The following is a 23,216-nucleotide window of genomic DNA, read 5'->3' as shown; positions in this document are numbered from 1 at the left end:
GGGGGGGGAACAAAGACACAAAGCATGTGCTCCACTTAGAATGCATGCTTAAATATCTTTTTATCTGGTATGTAGTGCATTAGCTACATTTCGCTACATTAAACATTTATTCATTTAGCTGACGCTTTTATCCAAAGTGACTTACAATTGCTATATGTCAAAGGAGGTAAAGTGTTTTGCTCAGGGACACATTGGTGGATGTGTCATAGTGGGGAATTGAACCGAGGTCTCTCACACCAAAGGCATGTGTCTTATCCACTAAACTATCACCACCCCACACGCGTTATGTATGAAGGTACTGTGGGTTAGTTGGCTGAATTGTCTGACACCACATAGTACAGTTGCTGGGAGGGTGACTGATCTCTGTGTTTGTTTGTGTGTATGTGTGCTTTTTAGCTCAATGTCTCTTGCTCAGGCAGTTGGACACAGCAATTTTGCAGGAGTGAACAATGACCTTTGACTCCATTACAGCTGATTAGATTGGTTCTCCCCCTGCAGCTGGCCGGCTGCCCAGCAATACAACCTGCAGTGACACAGCCAGGGCCACACACCCACACAGCATCAATCCCCTTTACTTACCCCCTCCTTGTATCCATCCACCTCACCTGTCCTATTGTAGCTCCTTCCTGCTTCCATTCATCTATCTCTGCCTCCCTCTTTTTACTCCCTAGCTTCTCTTTCTTTCCTCCATACAAATCATCCTAGATGCCTGCCCCCCATGATACATCACTCCTCTTCATCCATCCATCTTTGTCTTTAACCATTCCTTCCTTTATCATGCCATCTCTCAGTTCCTGCTTTCCTGTCTTCCACCCATTAACTTTTTTAAAACACACTATAGCATTACAGCCATTTGTGATTGCTGAACATCTCATCCAAAAACAACGGGCATTAATATTCTGTTTTAACCCCCTTCTGTGAAAGTTTTCCACAATATTCTGCCACCTATCTGCAGAGATTTGTTCCCATTCATCCTCAAGAGCATTAGTGAGGCTGTACCCTGATATTAGGCGATAAGGCCTGGCTCACAGAATCCATTCCAATTAATTCCAAAGGCATCAAATTGGGTTGAGATCAGGCTCTGTGCAGGTTAGTGAAAGGGAGGCTGTAGCTCAGTTAGTAGAACAGCTGGGCCATCAATTGAAGGATTGGTGCTTTGATCCTTGAGCAAGACAAAGAATCCCTTCTTGCTCCCAGTTAATATATATGGGGAAAAAAACATACGTTGTATTAAACAAAAGCAAGACAAACAAAAGATAAATCTGGCCTATACCAATAAACAACTAAACAATTAACACAAGGACACAAAAACGTAGGACTTGGAAAATGACTCTGCGTCTCTAAGATTTCCCTTCATGGGGAACTAAGGGGCTGAGCACAAACCATGAAAAAAAAGCCCCCAAACCAAACATAAAGTATGTGAACATAGGTGTGCATATACTTATGGCCATATTTATTGCCTTCTTGCCTTTCTCCATGTCTCTACTTCTCTCTCTCTCTCCTTCCTATTATCAGTCTTTTTTCCTATCCCCACTTGCAACTCTTCCTTCCCTGCATTTCTTGTTCCTTGCTTCTATTATCTCCATCACTCCATCTCTTACTTTTCCTCTCTCCTCCCGCTCTTTCTCTGTATCTGTTCCCCTTCCTGTCTCCTTCTCTTTTTCTCTCCATTATCGCCTCAGAATCAGAATAAGAAAACACAAAAAAATAGATTGCAAGACTGAGGCTGACATCTTGTTATATTTAACGTGCTGTCTCTCTCTCTCTCTCCCTCTCTCTTTCTCTCTGTCTATTTCTCTCTCTGTTCTAGCTCATAGCCCAGAGCTTTGTTTCCTGGTTAAGGTCACTGTCAGCTTACATTAACTGTGGCTCAGTAAATCCATCACCCAAGCTGTGTCTATGTATTCCAGTGCACAAAACCAAACACAGCCATGTTGCTCCATCAGGTGAGTTGTGTAACAGTCTATATCCAAAATGTCAACATTTCAGGCTAGCACTCATGAATTTCAAAAATATACAATGGGTTTTAAAGGATATTACATAGATTACATTTATCTGTCGCATACCTCTGGAACAACTAGGGGTTAAGTGTCTTGCTCAGGGACACATTGGTGGATGTGTCACAGTGGGGATTTGAAGCTAGGTCTCTCACACCAAAGGTATGTGTTAGAGTCCTCCAGTGTGACCATGGATTTGGACATTTGTAAAAATATCTTTTTGTTTATGGTGGTGCAAATAAATTGTACACTAAAATTTTTAAAGGCTAGTAGTATATTAAGGGCAGCTTTGAGCGCTCTCGTGAACATGCATACATCAGGGGGTAGGAGCGGTTGCGCAATAAAGCCATTTAAGTACCCTAAGAAATTCATGATATTACCTACAGTTATTATCCCTCTATATGCAGCTAAATTATGTTAGATATAGTGTACTATAATCCTTCTGTATCATCATGATGCTGGGAGAAATATCAAGACAGATTTTAAAGCATATAATGCAGAGAATCTTGCTACCTCTTGTGTTGGCATGACTGCGTAATATGGGATGTGAGTGTGTGAGTCTCTGACTCTGACATGCAGTAACACCTAGTTGTGAAATGAGGAGTTCGTGGTCTGTCCCATAGAGGAAGGAGGGGGTGATGAGATACAGTGTGGATTTTATGTATGCTTTTTCTTAACTGTTAAACTGTCTTATAGTAAATAATAATGACAGTCAAGTTTTCTCAGTAAAAAGCTGTTTCAAATGCATGAACAGATTATTTATTTTATTCGTTCTTGTTTTAAACTTTCTCAGTAACAAAATGTTTCAAATGCATGAGTGATTATTTTTGGAGAAAACCCGGTAGGCTAGGCCTATGTCTTTTGTGTTATGAGGCAGTTTCAGTGATGAAGGATCAACGTTAGTTAAGGCTCGTGCAGACTACACGATTTTCAGCATCGGCCGATGGCCGTGCCGTTCACACTGCACAACTTGCCGTCTTGTGACGGGAGTCTTGAAGTCGTTGTGGCGTTCACACTAAGTGACTGATTGGTGACAGGGGGTCACACACTACAAGAGCTGACAACGACTCTGTCACCCGACGCTGGTCTCCAAACCACGTTTTGTCAAGAAAACACAAATGAAGCTGTTGTTTGTTATTATAAAGACAGAGAATCTTGGTGAAAGAATGGATTAGCACATGCAGGTAGCAGGGATCATCTGAGCTACTGAGAGAGCTGGAGGGGAGTAAAGAGTGTTTTACAAAGAAAAAGTAGCTGCCTGCTCTTATTCGCTGGATGTGAAAGTGTTGTTTTATCCCTTCCTATACTTTAGTCCATACTATGCAATAATGTTATCAGGTATGAAGGTCTTAGATGTTGCTAAGAACAAACGCCAGAGTTAGTGAATCGGGACGGACTATTTGTGAAAAACAAAACAGATGGCGATCAAAGAGAGGTGGTGATCCTCGATATGAATATGTTATTACGGGGTAGATCCGTTTTTTAACTGTATGATGCAATGAACTTTTTTGATGAGTGAGAGAATAGGAAGTGATCCTGGCATCAAATAGGCATCTGTCAGCTTGACACGTTATTATGGTTGAAGATCCGCGTGTGACCCCCTCTGCCTGTCAAAAGCAGTCATCTGTCAGCTTATGATGAAAGAGTAATTTTCGGATGTAGAGGAAGGAGGGGGGTGATGAGAGTCAGTATGGATTTTATATGCTTTTTCTTAACTGTGGCGAAACTGTCTTATAGTAAATAATAATGACAATTAAACTTTCTCTGTAACAAAATGTTTCAAATGCGTGAGTGATTATTTACTCTTAATATCTTCAACTCAAGCAAGAAAGTTGCATGACGCTGAGTTGCGATAGCCCAGTCCCGGCGCCATGGGCGGGCAATAGAGGGCCTGGCCCACCCTAGGAGTCACTAGTGCCCGACCGCGCTGGACGAGCCTGTCTCTGTCACCACCAACTGCACATCCCACCAACCACCTGACCACAGGTGGTTGCATGATATATATATATATATACCTTTTTTAATCAATAGGCTACTGCTATCAAAGTTATCATTTTGTATATTCATAACTGTTGAAAAAAAGTATTTTGTCTGAGTTTTAAAATAATATAAAGATTTGATTGGTTTGTCGAAGGCAAGCGCGACACACCGATCAATTCCGGGTTATGTGCTAAGCATAGTAGCGCTAAGTTAACGTTACAGTAACGTTACAGTTGAGTTAACTTTTAGTGATTTATAAACAACTGTGCTGAGTGAGCCATGATGTGAATATGGATATAGGGCGTTTCTTTAATCAAAGACCACCAAGGCTGGCAGGAGAGAGCTGTGAGGTAACATCAAGCGACAGCCAAGGATGTAGCAGTTCGCAAGAGGTTGATCCAACTGCCGACAGCGCAGAGGCTCGCCATTGCAGCGATGCTCGCCATTACAGCGATGCTCATAGGTCTAACGTTACTTGCCAAGGCCATAACCTCTTCAAGCAAGGGTCGTTGCTGGCGACAACACCAGGGGATCTCGGTGTTGAGAAACCCAACCAAGTAATCCTGAAAAACTTTCCTGCACGTTTTTTCTCAGGCAAGAGAAGATCATTCAGCAGCTCCTGGTATGGAAGCAGAGACTGGCTGGAATATTCTATTCATGCAGATGCTGCATTCTGCTACCCTTGCAGAATGTTTGGAGCTCCCACCTGTCACACAGACAACACATTTACGATTAGTGGATTATGTGACTGGAAGCATGCAGTGGAAACTGGGAAAGGACTTAATAAACGTTCAGCGTCAAAAGAACACCTGAGTTGTGAAGCTATGTGGCGGGACAAGGAGAAATGAATTCAGACCGGTAAAGAAATCACAACTTTAATCAATGCAGAACATTTGGAACGCAATAGATACTACTTGTCATCAATAATTGATGTGGTCGAGTTCCTTGAAGTGAACAAGCTACCTTTTAGAGGTGACCATGATGCTTTTGGTAGTATGACTGAAGATGGATGCGGATTATTTTTGTCCTTATTTGAGTATACTTTGCGGAAAGATGCCGTGTTGGCTAAGATAGCGCAGACTATCCCACACAATGCTAGGTATACTAGCCATGACATTCAAAACTGTTTGATAGACATTATGAGTACTTTGGTCATGGAGCACATTGTGAAAGAGGTTGGCGAGTTGTTTTATACAATAAAAGTAGATGGAACTCGTGACCCGACAGGAAGAGTGAATATTTCAATAGTTGTGCGTTTTGTGAATGAACTGTGTGAGCCAACTGAACGTCTTCTGACAATCGCCACCGCTGACCAGGGTGACGGAGAAACACTGACTGACATGATCATTGAAGAAAAGCAGGACTGAGTTCTGGGAAAATCATCAGTCAGGTATATGATGGCGCCTCTCTGATGTCGGGTAAACTTGGAGGGGTGCAAAAACGTCTCCAACAAAAGCTGCACCGAGACATACCATATGTCCATTGTTTCAACCACCAATTGCATTTGGTAGTCACCCATGCTTTGGCAGCAAAGCAAGCTTTGGTAGACTTTTTTACTATGTGCAACATGCTCTACAAATTCTGCAGAAAACCTACCGTTGCCATTCTCTACAAAGGAGAGACGTTGAAACGCCTCCTAGAGCAACGTTGGACTGGTCATTTGGGCATGGTCTCTGTTATTCTGAGATCATTTGATGATTCGAGAAATCAACAGCACCACAGCCTATGGAGCAGATGTGCGAGTTGAAGCAGCTGGTTTACTACGGGCCATGTCTGAACCCAGCTTTAGGTTCATTGCCGAGGTGGTGCACACTTATCATATCTCAACCCCCCTAACAGCGAGAAGACATGGATCTGCAAGGATGAAACAGCAGAGCCTGTGCCAAATAAGAGACGAGGCACACTAAACACATCCTTGACTATGTATGTAGTCGAGGAGTGTAATGTACACGAAGATCCCAGCGACGAAACCGAGCTACGCAGGATGTATTTCAGTTGTAACGATGCAGTTTGCGGGGAAATGAAGGAGCGCTTTGGGGAGCGCAACTGTATGCTGATGGATGTGCTCAGGTCTCTGGACCCAGAGGATTCTGCTTTCTTAGATGTGTCAAAAGTGAAACCTTTGCTGGACCTTACTAATACACCAATTGTAGAGTCTGAATACACAGTGGCTCACCAGTTCCTAAGCATGCAAATGAAGGACTCATCTCCAGCCAGCGGTGGTAAATGGACAATGAAAAAACTTCTACAACACTTTCAAAAACCTCTCGTAGCAATGCCAAGTGTGATGACGGCGCTTAAACATGCTTTGACCTTTGGCGCAAGCACGGCACTCTGTGAGAACACCACATTAAAGAAAATCCTCACCGAGCATCGCCTTAGCATGCTTCATCGACGCAAGGCCAATTTAATTAAGTTGGCATTTGAAAAGGACTTAACCAAAAAGTTCAGGGATGAGTGGTTGCACAATGTCGCCTACCGCTCTACTAATGGTGAGTAGGCCTAAACCTATTTTATTTTATGCAGGCTTTAGTCCTTGTCCGAGCATGGTGAAAACATAGTTAGTCTAGGCCTACAACGGTAAATAGCACTTTGATTAAACCTAGTTTTATTTTATTTTTCTGTTTAAAGTTGTTGGAGGTGAATTTGACTACCTTTTGGTTATATTGTGTACTATTCTAAAGTTCCTGCCATTTAAAAAACAAAATATAAGAAAAGATAAATCCAAATCTATAGGACATAATAACAAACAATAAATAAAACGTGTGTTTAGACTGCTTAAGTAGGCAATAGAACGGATACTTTAACTGTCTGCTCCTCTATTGTGTCAATAGAGTGGTAGCCTATACTAATTATTCTTCATTTTTTTGTAGATTTAATTAATAGTTAAGGTTGCAATGAGGTTGATCTCAATGCCCCCTCCGAAAAAATGTAATGCCCGTCTTTGAATTTGTGTCTGGCGCCGGGTCTGCGATAGCCTATCAGTGTTGAGATTGTCCGTACGTCACCGATGGCTTCAGAACGATGTGTGAAGAGGGCCGGGCAGAGCAGGGGATTGAAAATTTGCTGGCTGGCAGAGAGCTGCTAAACTTGGGGGAGAGGAGCAGGGAGCAGCGCTGCAACTTTTGGACAAATAAATACCTGTAGTCGGACTGGATTATGCTCTGTCAACGACGCCGTTTACTCCTGGGAGGAGCTCGGAGTAAACTGCTTTTATTAAATTAGCTTTTTACTATAGTTTTTGGGATTACAACGTTGATTTATCTTCACTGGCGCTTCTCAGCAGCTAGCTTCCGTGCACATCTGTTTCCAGTGTTGTTGTTAGCATTGTTAGCTCTGTCGGACTACGACTTCATATTTATGTAAAAACCGGACAAAACTGGATATTACTTGGAGAAAAGAAAGCGAGAAGGTTGAACTACCTGGTGAGTTCAGAAAACATGTCTGTAACTTTATTCCAGTTATCATTGTACTTTACTGTGACCAAGTTAGCATAGAATAGCACTGATCGATCCAAACTCCATTCACAAAACAAACATTTTTGAAGTTGTTGTCCTGCAGTCTTGCTGTCAGACCTGACAAAGCACAAATTCATATGTTTAACAAATCTGCATCATGTTGTAGTTATTTCAGCATCAGTTTAATCCGTTTATTGCTATTTAATCACAGCAAAATGTTTACTTTGGGTTCATACAGCTGTAGTAATGGCAAGGTGTGTTTATTCATGTTATCGCGTTAAAATCGCCTTCTCGCATTGTGTGTGAACACTTGCAGCGAATGTACACACGCGAGGAAAGCGTCGCGAGGAGCAAATTCGCGTTTGGTCTGAATGCCGCATTAGACTTTGTGCAGCACCCTCTGGAGCCACAAAATGCTTTACACAACTTTTTCACAGATGCAGTAGTTCTATGGGGGTAAAACGATGCCATAATCATTGAAAATGAACAGACTAAAAGTCACAAATAGATATTACAACTTGTAAACACAAAACATATTCTACAAATAGATCCAAAATCCACAAGCAAAGTCCTCATGATCTGCAAATGTAAAACAAGATCTACAAATAGATTAAAAATCTGCAAACAGACTCTTCATGATCCACTAATATAAAACACGATCTACAAAAAGATTAAAAATCTGCAAACAAACTCTTTATGATTCACAAATAGAAATCAGTGACTTGTACTTGACAACTAGAATTTGAATGAATGCGAAGTGATTTGTCTGCGCATGAGGGTCATTATATGTTTGAAGATTGTGTTGCATTTGTTTTCAGAATTTTGGCACTACTGTTTCATTGTTTTTCCCATTAAAATTTCTACAAATGCCCTCCTCACAATTTGCAAACAAACAAAGTCTAACTTGTATTTTGAAACCACTGTAAAAGGACATATTTACACATTATGTGCAATGCACAGCATGCAAGTGTTGAATCTGTGTTTGCATATCACAGGGCATTTACAGATCCCTCTGCACATGTCTACAGATCGTTTTGGCACTATCTTTCTGCAGAGTGTGTGACTGCAATCCACACATGTAGTCAGCTAATCGGGGGTATTGCTTCAATGTGATGTCACGTCCCCTCAATAAGCCCTTTTCAAAATAAGAGCTGACACCTCTCGGATGGGTGGGCTCACTGCCTGTTTTCTGTTCTCTGCCGGCGTCAGAGCGCTGACAGGCAGGCAGACCCTCTGCAGACAGAGCCTGGGCAGCGCTGGGGATGGACAGACCGACGATCGTAAATTGGGTTGTCAGGTAAGCGGTCGCTCGACTAAGTAGCTATTTTGTTAATTATGTGACATTTAATTAAAAATAATCGATATCGCAGCCCAGTACCGTTAACGTTACGCACTACCATTAAAATTTCTGCAGAAACTGACTCACCAACAGCTTGGCATTAGCTAGTTAGCTAAGTCCCAATACTTGTCCAACTAACGTAATATCATTTAGCTTTGGCTATAGCTAGCTAGTGTTTACAGCATGAACAAGAGCACATCCAGTTAAATAGCTAGCTAGCAGTTCTTGCACCTTTTGTGCCAACAGCAACAAAATAAACGTTCCCAGGGGAAAAATCAGCATCGGGACCCCCACCAAAATCTCGACCTTATCACTGGCAACTAATTGGCACTGTGTCCCTGTAGCATTAATTTATATGGCATGGTAAATATGTAATGACAAACTGAACAGAGCATTAACGTTAACTAGAACAACCCCTCATTGTCAAACTGTCAGGGGGCGAACTATGGGGGAGCCAGGGGGAGCTTAGCACCCCTTAATAAGACATCAGCTCCCCTAAAAGCATGATATTTTGGGGGGTCTCTAAAATATTGACAGCATGCTTTATTGACATTAATCTCTATATTTCTCTATCATCATGGATCATGCGGAGCATGAGAGTTCATCCAGCCAGAGGGAACTATCACCTAACCGTCCACAGCGGGCCAGTCGCTCAATTGGAGAACCAATTGATCAATCAGAGCTGGTTAGGCAGGATTAAAATGTGGACATTATCTGGCAGTTACAGCCAGAAAAACAATGTACATGACAAAAGCAACAGAAACATTGCTCCAAAAATGGCAAGAAGCTGGGATGAGATCGACACAGCTGTAAAAGAAGCTCTAACTGGATTTCTAGAAATATAAACACTTAAATTGGGAGATTATATTATATTATATTTACATAAATGTAAATACATAAGCTACATGTCACGTTTTACGGTATTTTAGTTTAGTAAAAACAATTTTTTTTTAAATAATTTAGAGCATGTTAAAAACATACTCGTGGTGACTTTGGTCCTGAATCTGATTGTGTGACATGTGAATAGATGTATGGTTTTTGAATAAATTGTTCAAAATGTAATTCAATACAGACGAGTGAAGGCAAGAGCTGCGTGTTTCTTCATCCTTCTCCCTTTACTTTTTCCCTTGTTATAGGGCCCAACATACAGAGCAATAAGGCTTTATAGATCTTAATTTATTTCAGGCATCGAGGTTGTGAAGTTGCTTTGTGCCTCTTTATGTCCTTAAACCATGGTTTTGATGTATTATTCAACAATGAATCCAAATAAAGCATTTCAAATCAGTGTGGGTGTATGAAGAGGTATGTATGTGTGTTTGTGGATCTATAATCCAACAGTGAATTCAAATAAAGTATTTCAAAAACTGCACACACATGCATGTCTCTCCCTGCATGAACATTTGTGTGTGAGTGTTTTGCTATTACATACAACCCAAAAGTCAGCCTTGAGTTCATCAATTGTGGACCGTGGCCACAAGGGCACCGTTAATGAACCAGGAACTTTGCTGCTATTACTGAAATTAAAAACGCAGCATGATTTACATGCTAATGAAAGTGTTTGCTGGTCTTTGACACAGCTCCAAATGGACAGAAAACAAATGTCAATTAACTCTTTTAATCCTTTGATGTGTTTCATATTCCAAAGCAGATGGGATGGGGGGAAGGAGGTTTGTGCACTTCAGCCTGACAAACCTTTTGTTGACAATAATAATGAAGCACTAATAGATAAATTAGTGCATTTCCTGTCTAGTGACGACAGTTTTTGTTTTGTGTGTTAACATGTAGTTAAAAGTAAAAGTACCTATAAAATTGCAAATGCTGCATTGAGTAGATCAATGCAGCATAACCAGATATATTTCATTTCCCCCCCTATGCATTCTTCTTTCTTGTCAAAACTACTCCTTCTTCAAGTCCAACCCCCAGATTGTTTTCATTTTCAAACTTGTAGTCTTCCCCAACAGGCATCGACTCAAGTCGTTGACTCAAGTGGTGTCATTTTATGAGACTCCCTCTGCAGACACAAAGCCTTTAAACAACTTTCTTCACATATGCAGTGGTACTCCCCAAGACCTGTAAACAAGCTTTGATTTGTAAAATTCACCTTTAAAGCTGCAGTGGGCAATTTGAGCTTGCACAATGCAAAACCTCCCACCTCTCTGCTGCCTTACATCACCCCGCTAACCCAAATGATGCACCATACATGCGCGCGCATTTTCCTGGCTAGAAGCGGAACGTCGACACTTGCTCTACTGTTACTGTTACATGTAGTTTACACTACATGATTTTAATCCCGATCAGTTGAAAATTCCTATTATTTAGCACTCTCTCGTTTTTTCTTCCTTCTTTTTTTTTTCTTTTTTTGTGTGCCATACACCTTTGTAGACAAAGGAGGTACTGAAAAACCAAGACACGTAGAAGCCGGATGACCCTTGTTTGTCCAGAATTGCTGTGAGTCACTACTTGCGTTCTAGCTGACCTTGATTGGTTGCTTGATTCAGACCGGGTCCAGTTTATTAAAAACTAAAAACAAAGGGGCAGGTGTTCACAGACACATTTTATAAAGGAACCCTTCAATTAAATATTGTCAGTGACATGCAATGGACAAAAGATCTCCTCTTTCATCCACCCAATCTGCTGCTCAATCACTTCTTTAGCCGCGTACAAAGCCAAGAAACCAGCGTTTTCCAGAGTAAAAAACTAGCAGGGGAAAACAGATTTCTCTAATCCCCTATCCCAGTTACTGTTTAAAAACCAGGATTTTGTTTACATGATGTTTAAGAAATCTGCTTACTGGAGAAAGCTGTAACCCAGTTACTTGAGTGCATGTAAATACACTGACTGAGATAGATGTGTTTTTTTACCAAGATAGCAGCTGAATCAGAATCAGGTCATCACAGTAAAAGGAGGAGGTTTTCACAGTGAATAGGAGACTCTTAAGAAGCAGAGAATCCGAAAATCCTTGGGCTGCCCCCGACTAAAGATTTTGCTTGTTGACTAGTAGTTGTTAGGTCGAGCCACTAGTCAAGTCTTCGCACATTTATGATGGTAATTTAATTATTTAAAAATATATATATTTAGGATTATATCTATATTAAAAAAATTACACGGCGCACAAAGCGAGTTGCCTGTGTAACGGAAGCCAGATGGCTGTGCAGTCAGTGTACCTCACTCCCCGATGCTTAAAGAGACGCACTTGTGACTGGCGCTAGTGCCCATGGGTTTTAGCCTCCTCGTTAGCGTGTCCGAGTCAGGATAATGAAGTAATAGAACCTCGAGGGGAGAATCAACAAAAACACTAATGATTCTGATTTGAGGTTGTTTTTCTTCCGCGATTAACTGACTAATGAAAATTTGGTTAAGTCTCCATCATCTGTTAACGGTTAAGTCGACTATTAGGGGGCGGCCCTAGAAAATCCCATTAGCCTCGAAAATACCTGTGCAATGTGTTGGGTTACTTACAGTAACTATTCCCAAACATCCTGAGCCCACAAGAGTGATGAAAAAAATGTATGCCCACATTTTTCTATAAGAACCTTGGTTTGTGTTTTTATACAAGTGAGTATAGAGTGTGTCTGGAGGTTATCCCCAGCTTCTTTTGAGTTTGCCCTACACTCATAGACAAAACCCTGACTGGGCTTTGATCACATTTCTCTCTCTCCTAACCTCACCCTGCTCTCTGCCATCATCTTGTTCTTTTGTTTTCCCTCTGTCTTTCTCCTTTACCCACATTTCTTTCTCTGTCTCCATCTACATCCTGCCTCCTTTCACTCTCTCGCATCCCTGTTTTATCTCCATCCACCCTTCCTGGACTTTTTTGCTTCCTTCTTTGTCTCCCATTGAGAGCGAGAGAGAGAGAAATCAAAAGTGCAGGGCGTTGCATCTCCACATGAATTCCTACACACCTTGTAATTGCTGTCAGCGAGCCCTCCGACAACTCACTTAATTGCCTGCCATCCAATTTATGGCGAGATTGGGGAGGCGATGGGAGTCTGAGCAAAAGAGGGGAAAAAAGCAAAGAGAGATGACAAAGGGAGTAAAGAGTGCAGGGGAGGTGGAGAACCAAACCCAAAAGGATGTGGTTGCTAAGCACTGAAAAGACGAGCTGTGGGTCCATTTTGTTCTGGTGCAGATGAACAGAAAGAGTGAATAATATTTCATAAAAGAAGATTTTCACGGCATGATGCACAGTTTATAGATTTCCCACAAACTCAGAAAAGAAAATCTCAGAATGGACCTGCAATTAGACCCATTAGTGACATGAGGTAATGATTCTAGGTGGGAGTATTGCACAGAAACTGCCATCGTTTGCACTGACATTCTGCTACAGTGTAATTGGTATAAGTGCTGCCGTTTAAGGATCCATTGAGGTATATACTGTATGCTGTTGTTTTAAGCAAAAGTGTCTTCGGGGCGCTTTTTGGCTGCTGCAACACCTACTGATAATTCTGCGTACAAGAATTAGACAAGTTGTCTGTACTAGCATTTGGCTGCCAGGACTTGTAGCATATCTGCAGGTAATTTTGACAACAAGGCTTAAAAAACCACAAGCCAGAGAGACGGATGCAGAGAGGATAAAGAGAGAGACCTTTGTACTGGTGCTGCAGGAAGGAAAAAGACGAGAAATAAACACCAGCAGTCATCACCAGCCAGTGCTGAACTCATAGACCAATCCGCCCAGGGGATGTAGATACGCAAGTAGAGTCTGGGCAAAGTGGGGAAAGAAGTTTATAAAAAGAAGGGGAAAAAAGAAGGCTGCTGCGTAGTCCCTGCTTTTACTGCAGGCTTCCACTGACTGAACCCACGTTATTTCCAGATAACTGGTGAAACAAATCAAAATGCATCCTTTGTTGTTTGGTCCTTTTATTCTCTGCCTGTCAAAGCACAGTTGACTTTTACAGATTTTGCCTTCCTTTGATGTCAACAGTCTTGAGAAGTGATAACTTTGCAATGCTAAGAAGCACAGAGACAGGCTGCTAGCAACAACAGTTGCAACAACAGCAACAAAAACCAGATCCAGATGTGCCTGTGGGAGTATTCAATCTGTGAAGGAACTTGTAATCGTCAATAATTATAAGATATTCTTATTTGCCTCATCACTTAGACAATGTACCTCCACACATATACAGCAAGTTTCATATTTTCCACCAAAAGAAACTGGAAAAACACATTCAGTAAGTTAACACTTATCCACTAGTCAATTAATAGTGGATAAGTGGATTACTATTACTATTACAAAAATAATGATTGCCTATGCTCTGCTCCCTCCAGTGTATTTTTTGTATGTCGGTACCACTGAAGATCTGACAGAGGGTTCCTTCAGCACTCGTTGTCATTCAGCTCTGTCTGGCCATTATCCTCAGTACAGCACTACAATTCAAGAAACTGGAGGGTGGGTGCTACTGTTTCAGATGGTCAAGTGGAAGGTTGTTAAAGTGTGTGTTTGTATTTCTTCCCCTAGGGCGTGTGACAGGAGAGACAAAAGATAGATGAAGAGGTTGTCGCTGTGATGACAGGTGACGTATGGATCAGCCAGTAATTCAGAGCCCAGAGGTTAGAGGTCACAGATGTAAGAAGTAAACGTGTGGGTGAGTGATATTGTGTTTGTCTGTTCTTGCGGCTGTGTTGGATGTTGTGGCTTGTAATACTCCCCAGGCTTACATCAACTCCTGTCCAGGAAAAAAAACGGTAAGTAAGGACAGAGGTATCAATATCATGCTGGTGTACGATATAAGTACCAGATGTTTAAAGTAGCACAAGACGACATTATTTTTATGCCGTTCTGCCTTTGTTTGACATTTAACAGTAGTGAGGGAAAAGGAATGGAGCAAAAGGATAAAGACATGCAATAAAGGTTCTTTGACGTACTTGAAGTTAAATGGTTTGTATCCTAAAGGCAAAACATAATGGAAATGTTATGGTGTGTTTTCTTTTTGTGTATTTTTAGTCCACACACCAGCAGTGTCAAGGTGCTCATATAGAAACACCATTTTCCTATTTGCCATTTTATTGCATTCTCTCCCTCAATTTGGCCCTGACAGGCTTATATACATCTTCTGTCTATACGGCATATCCAGTGTGTGCTACAGTGCACACAGGGCGTGTGACTGCAGGGATACCAGAACACCCACAGAAAGGAAGCTTCTGAAAGACAACAACTCGCAATCACAATTATTATAATAATAATAATAATAATAATAATAATCTTTATTTGTAGAGCACTTTTCAAAAACAAGTTACAAAGTGCTTTAACAAGTGTAAAGACAATAATACCCAAAAGTCAAGACAGTCTGGAGTTTATCAGTAGATTGTTGGGTTAAACAAGTGAAAAGGCTGTTGCAGTAATCCAGGCGTGATGAGATGAAGGCGTGTATAATGGTCTCGGTGTCCTTAAAAGTTAACATAGATCGAATTTTTGCTATATTTCTAAGTTGATAAAAACATGATTGAACAAGCTTTGTGGTGTGCTGCTCGAAATTTAAATTACTATCAAACCAGACACCAAGGTTCTTTGCAACAGGCTTAATGTGATTTACTAGGTAGTATTATACAAATACTGCCATCTGCTGGGACCCAATGACCAGGATTTCTGTTTTGTCTGAGTTCAGCTGGAGGAAATTATTTGACATCCATTTTTTAATATGTCCAAGGGGAAGCAGATACAGGGAAAACAGAATGGGTCCTAAGACCAACCCCTGAGGCACACCATATTTAACTGGACAGAACGAAGAGACATAGTTGTTTACAGACACGCAAAACTTCCTATTTGACAGGTAGGATGAAAACCATTCTAGGGCCGTACCAGAGATCCCCACCCAGTGCCTCAGTCTGTCTAACATGATGTTGTGATCAATGGTGTCAAAAGCAACGCTAAGGTCCAGGAGTACAAGGACTGAGCACATGCCTTCATCAGCAAACATTAAAAGGTCATTGGTGACTTTAAGCAGGGCAGTCTCAGTGCTGTGGTACTTCCTGAAACCAGACTGAAACTTTTCAAATAATTTGTTATTTTCCAGTACAGTGAGCAGCTGTTTGGACACAATCTTTGCAATAAAAGGCAGTTTTGAAATTGGTCTAAAATTTTGTGGGAGGGAGGGATCTAAACCAGGTTTCTTTAAAAGTGGGTTCACGCAAGCCGTTTTAAAATAATCAGGGACACAACCAGTAGATAGGGAGCTGTTTAAAACAGAGATCAAATGGGGCCCAAAAGAATCCATTACTTTCAGTAAAAACTTTGTAGGTATTACATCAAGTGGGCTGGAGGACACTCTCATTTGTGATACTGTTTTTAAAAGCTCAATTATAAGTGATGCCTCCAAAGATTCCCATTGCAATTTGTATCAGGGCTGTTACCTGGGATTTGGTTGCACCAGCCAGTAAGTAAAGTTAAGTAATAGTAATAAGTCCTTTCTTTGAAGTTCCTAGTAACTTCTAGTTTCAACTAGTGATTTACTAAATCAGCTTACACTGTTAAAAGTAGCACTGTCCAATTAAGATCAAGTTTATTTAAAGTGCTAAATCCCTAGGAACATGGTCCCAATACACTTTACAATATAAAATACAGAAGGTACAGAAAGAAAATACACAAGGTAGATAAAAAAATAAAAAAATAAATACTTGAGGGTAAAACGACAAGATAGTACATGAAGAAACCTCTTTATCAAAAAGAAAATCTATTCATTTCATCTATCAATTTCAAAAATGTATAAAATAATCATTCAACTATATTATGTAAATAGGAAGTTATTATAGCATCAGAAGTTGCAGCATAACTTCCAAAAGTAAAAATAAAGTATTTGCTACTCTGTAAATACTCCATTATAAGTCAATACCCTGCATTCAGAATCATGAACATCTGTTACGTTCAAGCCCTTGCCAAACAATTCACACGATGCTGATTAAGCCTATCACCACAAGCCGCAGCTCTCTGTATTCGCAGTATTCCTCAGTTTTTGGCACTGGCACACCAGTAATTATGCTTTTTATGCCAACCAGCAATGATTGGTGATTTTCCTGAGCTGAAGTGGGGAGCAGTCGTAGCAACCTAGCCACAGAGTTGGGTAAAGAGTATGGCAGAGGCATAGGTCATGTGCATGCATCGACAGTGTTTGTGTAATTGCTCTCACTGTCAGAAGGGGGAGACAAAGGTTCCCGTGCTGCAGGTTTAAATAAAAGTACATAAATAAAACCAGGATAATGTACTGAAATTGCCAAAATATACCCAATGCAGGAATATTGCCCCTGTGACTGTTACACCATTATTTGGTGATCACTTTTAAAGCATGTCTTGGTCAGGCCCCATATGAGCCATTTTGCAGCCTTAGATCCTTAGGCTTATAAAAAAGTGACCCCGGCTATACTTGTAAAATCTGATGTGCTGACATGTTTTGGAAACACATTATTCATCATTAGTGGCTTTCTGCTGCCCTGTAGCCTGGCGAATGTGTGAGAATGCTCCTTCTTTAGCAGGTGTGATCATGGAGACTGTAAGCTGTAGCAGGCTAGGCTGCAGGCTACACCATGGTGCTGACAAGAAGAACGTCACAGTCAATGAGAGTCTTATGGGATGTGGAGACACCTTGCTGTACACTGAGATGAGCTTGGAGGACATGGGGCAAATCAGATGACATCAAATTGTCTTGACAAATCTCCACCATCGGCCTAAAATAAATTCTAGACACTTTTCTAGGGGACAAACTTTCCTTAGGAAGTGAGCGCTACAGTGCACCTCTACTAAGATGAAATGTATGGATTAAACTTGATACATGGTGTAAAAGTTGGAGTGCTAACATTTAAGATGTATGCTATTTAAAGATTTATAGCTATATATTGTAGAAGTCATTTTTTTAGTGTTCCTCTATATCATGCTTACCAAGTTTAGTTCAGTGTTAACCCAACTTTATTTTTACTTCTACAACAGTAAGAGAAAGAGAGCAGAAGCAGAAAATGAATAGAGACAGTTGGGATGGAAAGAAAAGAAGGTGAATTGAGGGGTTGGGGAAGATCAATGGAGGAGGTAGAGTTTGAACAGTGAAAGACAGTAAGGATTATGGTGGATCAAAGAATATTGTTCTAGGCAACACAAAGAATCAGACCACTGAGACAAAGACAGACAGTGAGAAAGATTTTCGGAATCTTAACACTGGGGAAACAAGTTTAAATGACTTATTCGGCAGAAGAACCATTAAATCACGTCATGGTGGGGGGGGGGGGGTTGTAAAAATACACTCTATTGCTAATAGTTATAGCGTGTATGTGTGCGTATTTTGGCAGGGGAACAGGTGGGATGTAACTACAGCGGTTTCCATGCTGATGCTACCAGCTGCATCACAGGGATAGAAGCCCATATCCCCAGAAGCCACCGGAGAGAGAAGAAGCTTTAACGGATGAATGGTAAAAATAGTAATGACAGTGAAACAGAGACCGATCCACGCTGCCAATATCACCTTGTAGTCCTACGGAGGGAAACGGAAAACCAAACTGGCATAGCTGCCAACACTGTCTCACGTCCCCTGAGTCACACTACAGCACACTCGCCTCACAATCAAAGTGGGAAGGTTGTTCAATTTGTTTAGTCAGTACTTTTATTAAATGTTTGTTCAAAATGTTTTTTTGTCCAATGTTTTGGTTTATAACCAGATAGCTTAAAAAATAATAGCATTCCCATCCCAGTTTTAATGTATGCTTTTAAATTATGCTTTGCAGTAATTTGCAAATCTTATCATGCTAAAACGCTACACCAAGAAGGAAACAGTAATAAACTTTGATGATAAAATGTCAATGTCTAAACTGTATACAAATGACAACCATCATCCAAGTACCTCATGCCTAAATGTTCAGAAAAAAAGACTGTACAAAGGTTGTTAATGAGGTAATGTTTTTTATGAATTCTCTGTCTGTAATTAAAAATGCTAAAGTCTCAAGCCAGACCTTAGTAGTAATGGAAGTATTTGACCTCCAGGGGACCCACCTGAATAAATAAAGGTTACAGTGGTTGAATGAAAACTAACAAGATTAAAGACTCACTGGAAATTCCTCTTTGTTTTTATAACCTGATGTCAGCGATGTAAAACATAAAAGAACCTGTCTGGTATATATATATTTATATATTTTTTCTTTTCGTGGAGAGATAGTCAAGATGTCAAGCCTGTACACAATGGTGCGGGGAACGAAGAAGTATGATCTTGTGCCAGTGGCTCCTCGAGACAGATCTCAGGTCGGGATATTGTCATAGCACTGACTTCTTAGTTTGGATACCAGCAGCCTGACTGACTGGAGAGTGTATTGACTGAGAATGTGAATGGGCTCTCTTAGATATTTATGACCACCCCTTCGCTCATGCATTCCTGATGCTGTGGGAAAGGCCAGAGACAGATTGAGATTGCTCAGTGAAAATTACATTTCTGTGTGTACAGGCAAGAATGATACAGTATATATGGGCGATTTATATCTGTATGGGCGAAGGAAGGGTCAGGGGTTGTGTTTAGTTAGCTTGTGTGTACATGTGAGTTTTGGAAACCCTATCTACTACAAATATGTTATATGCTACTCAACTGCATTGCAAATCATACTCTACACTAAACTCACTGGTAATCTTTTTTTCCACCCCAGAAAGTGAGATATTTTTAAGTGGGAGGGAGGATGTTGCGGTGTACAAAGTACAAGGTTTTGACAGCAGAAACAAGGGCTCACATTCTGCGTCCTTATGCTTCAGGTCAACATAGAGTTCATTTTTTACCCAAGAACATAATCTTTCCTCAGCCTTAACATAGTACTTTGAGTTGCCCAAACTTTACCTTAAAACTATTACTCATGCTTGTTACTGGAGCAGGAAGAGCAGTGAACAAGAGCTGAAACAATGAGTCGATAAGTCAATCAATGGAATATTATATCTGCTACCATTTTGATGAATTATTAATCATTTTAGTAATGATTAGAAAAAGCTTTGTTTGTAGAGGACATTTCATACCCGGGGGAAACACAATGTGCTTTACATGAAGATTAAAAAGAAAAGAAACAAAGAACAAGAAGAGAGAAGAGGAAGAAGGAGAGAAAACATAACAATACGAATAGTAATAATAATAATAGCCATTCACAAGACATATAGATTATTCAAGGACGTATTGCACATGATTGAAAGGCAAATAAAAAACTAAGAAAAAAGAAATGTTTAATGAGAAATGTCAACATTCCAGCTTCTTGAATGAGAGGATTTACTTTCCTCTGTTCACCATTGAAAACGTCTCGGGTTACGTATGTAACCCTTGTTCCCCGAGAAGGGGAACTCGAACTGCGTCGGTGATGACACTATGGGAATGCCTCTGGGCATGGCAGGGCTGAAACATGAATGAAACTACTCCAATCCTATTGGCATTGCTAGAACGGTAGCGTGTGACGGCGTAACTGGAGGCGTATATAAGCACGCCGGCACACCGGACACATTAGCCCTTTTCTATGAAGCAAGGCACTCCAGGCGAGGCGGACCAACGCAGTGTCTCGTTCCCCTTCTCAGGGAACAAGGGTTACATACGTAACCCGAGACGTTCCCCTTCGAGGGAACTCGACCTGCGTCGGTGACGACACTATGGGAACGAGAATACCCACTTAGGCTGCGCCGAAACCCCGCCGGCCCTCAGCGTGCAGTACCTGACGGCACGACTAGGAGGAGAGCGCACGGGTGCCGGGTGCAGAAGGAAGGTCCAGACTGTAGAAGCGGATGAAAGTGTGAGGGGTGGCCCAGCCAGCCGCATCACACAAATCCTGGAGCGACCCCCCTGCGAGGAGGGCCCTGGAAGCCGCCATGCCTCGAGTAGAGTGCGCCCTTACGGCTATAGGTGAAGGTAACCCGCGCACCTGATAGGCCAGGGAAATAGTCTGAACGATCCAGTTGCTGATGGTGTGTTTGGAAACTGGTCTGCTTTCCTCCACCGGGAGGACCTCAGAGTGTAAATACTCAGTGCTCTGACAGGGCAGAGCAGATGAAGTCTCCCGTCCTCCGCCGTCACATGAGGTGGGGGATGAAACACCTGCAGCACCGTGGACCCTGCCAACCTGGATGGGACCTTAGGCACATAGCCCGGACAGGGGTGCAGGATGGCTCTGACTCTCCCCGGGGCAAACTCCAGGCATTGCGGAGACCCCCCTGGTGATTCAAATAGGCCACCACCGCCGTGTTGTCAGTCCTGACAAGGACGTGGTGATCCTCCGTCCTTCTTGGGCACTATGAAGTACCGGCTGTAGAACCCGGACTCCCTGACTGGCTGGGGCATGCGTTCTATGGCCCCTTTGTTTAGTAGAGAGAAAACTTCTTGTTCCAACACCTGGCTCCGCCTTGAGTGCACTGCAGTCCAGACCACCCCGCTGAAAACGGGTGGCCGGGCCCGGAACTGCAGCCTGTAGCCATCTACCTCGGGGCTGGTGGCCGGTGTTCTGCGTCAGCCCTCGGCAGCACCCTGAAGCGGAGCTCTGCCCGGGAAACTCCGGCGACAACCCACGGTATGTGAGCGGAAACTCCTGCCACCTGCGGCCCCTCAGGGCCGGCAGATTGGCACGTGTCTGCTGGAGGCCAGTGTGCCCCTGGTGTCGATGCAGCGGGATAACAGCGCCTGCTTCCTTGCTTGCTTTGTTTCCAATCAAACAATCCACACATGATCCATACATTTACCGACAATGACAGTAATCAGTAGTTGCAACCCCATCACTGAACATTTTGCAGTTCAGACAGGACAAAAAACGGTGTGACTCTGCTCATGTGATGCTCTGGAACAAATCTAAGTGAGCTTGACACACATCGACCCTGAGCTCACAAACCTCAACACTGATGAACATGAACGCACAAAGAAACCGGGAGGAGGGTGGGGAGCTGGAAGGAGTTCAATTGCAAGCGGCAGGTACAGCTGGAACATTGAGGAGCAGTGTGAGTGTTGACAAAAGCAGAACAAATGGGTGCTTGAACGGTTTGCAGATGCGTTTACTATAAGCATGTCCTCATTATATATACACTGTGTCAAAAAACATAACACAGGTGTCATTGTGATTCCTATTTAACATATTTGCAACTGCAAATTAGCTGTAATCAACATAATGTTCAGGAGACAGAGTTGTTCTGGAGGTTTGTGGGTATCTATAAGGGTCTATAAGGTTTGTCCAGGGGCATCATTCTTGTAGTCATGTGTATGTGCATTGGGCTGAAATGTGCAAATTGGATAATATGTGTGTGTTTGAACGAGGGTCCCCAGTTTGTGCTACATTCACTTTAACCGGCTGCTGCCATTCATAACTCCTTGTCATGTTGCAAATAGCTTTAGAAAACAGAGGAGGGAAACACGCGCCCCTGTTATTTTGTCAGTGTCAGTGTTTCAGCGCAGTGACAAGGATAGTTTGAGTGGGTTGAGGAGGAGGCGGGTGGGTGGTTGGACCTTGAATTCAAGCAAGCAATTGACTGGACCCAGCCAGAGAAACAGGCTGGTGAGGCAGGTGAAAATAAACAGCGGGTCTGAAGAATCAATTCAGCGTGCCTGTCAGAGGACTGTCAAACTCCCCTCTATGATGGACAGTCTGGATATTCACAGTCTATTTGCCGGCAGGCTGTGGAGCGGTGAGTAAGTGAACCGTGCCGGGCCGAGCACAGACAATATGAAGAGGGAGTGCAGAGCAATATCTGCTGTTGCCATGCTAGATCAGCATAAACGTCAAGGCCACTCTGGCGTGGCCTGAGGGGTCTTCTGGGGAGAGCTATATGTGTGTGTGCATGCCTGTAGGTGGGTGTCTGTGTGTGCTCAGGGTGTCAGTATGTGTGTGTGTGTTTGCAGCGTGATACAGATCTATCAGTGTGTGGTTGTAAGTGTAAACTCTTAACATAAAGCAAGCTTGAAATCTTAATTAACTCAATCCATTTACCTACCTGGTTTGATTTGCTTTCACAATACACATACTGCACATACACACCCCCATGAGCGGCTCAGATTAACTGAAAATTCAAGATAGTAAGTAATTAACAGCAGCAGTTTCAGTTCTCAACATTAGGCAGAACAACCCAAAAACAAACAGTATCGTCTGTAATTATTCGTAATTATCACCCATGTGGTAGCGATGCTGTGCCACCCACAATAACACGTTTGCACTTTCATAATGGAGTTCATCCAAGAGCTGGTGCCAGACAGTCAATATCATTCTTCATGTTCTGCATTCCAGTGTTTCCCTTGAGCTTGAGTCATCATTGCTCAATGGTGAGTGGATTTTAGTTTAAACAGATTACTAGTTAAACATGAAACCTTCAACATCAGCCTCTTGCTGAACGAATGTACATGTTACCAATTTTTTTATCTTTGCTTTAAAAATTAAATAACTGCCAGTTTTTACCAGTAGCCTACCATTATCAACAATTTACTGGAGGATTTGTAACATGATACCTGCAGTTACCTGTCTGTATCTATAGTTAGGCAG

The 23,216-nt window shown here is 42.0% G+C and overlaps 1 protein-coding gene across 5 annotated transcripts in view; it reads left to right on the top strand.

Annotated features, from left to right (window-relative positions):
• LOC123978021 overlaps positions 1–23,216 on the top strand; it is a 27,991-nt gene that overhangs the window by 3,325 nt on the left and 1,450 nt on the right. The window contains exons 1-3 of one of the 5 annotated variants that reach the window (XR_006826842.1): positions 4,707–4,835; positions 14,233–14,359; positions 17,238–17,441. Coding sequence is in view for 1 of the 5 variants with exons in the window: in XM_046061121.1 (XP_045917077.1) it covers positions 5,899–6,469; positions 14,233–14,264 (603 nt within the window). In the remaining 4 variants the exon portion in view is untranslated. Of the gene's footprint in view, positions 1–4,706; positions 4,836–5,735; positions 6,470–14,232; positions 14,528–17,237; positions 17,442–23,216 lie in introns of those variants that run through there. The other 4 variants (XR_006826840.1, XR_006826841.1, XR_006826839.1 and 1 more) reach the window with 4 other exon arrangements.

This window comes from Micropterus dolomieu, linkage group LG10 (genome assembly GCF_021292245.1).
Source record: "Micropterus dolomieu isolate WLL.071019.BEF.003 ecotype Adirondacks linkage group LG10, ASM2129224v1, whole genome shotgun sequence".
NCBI classification, from domain to species: Eukaryota; Metazoa; Chordata; class Actinopteri; order Centrarchiformes; family Centrarchidae; genus Micropterus; species Micropterus dolomieu.
This window is presented reverse-complemented; position numbering and strand designations above follow the sequence as displayed.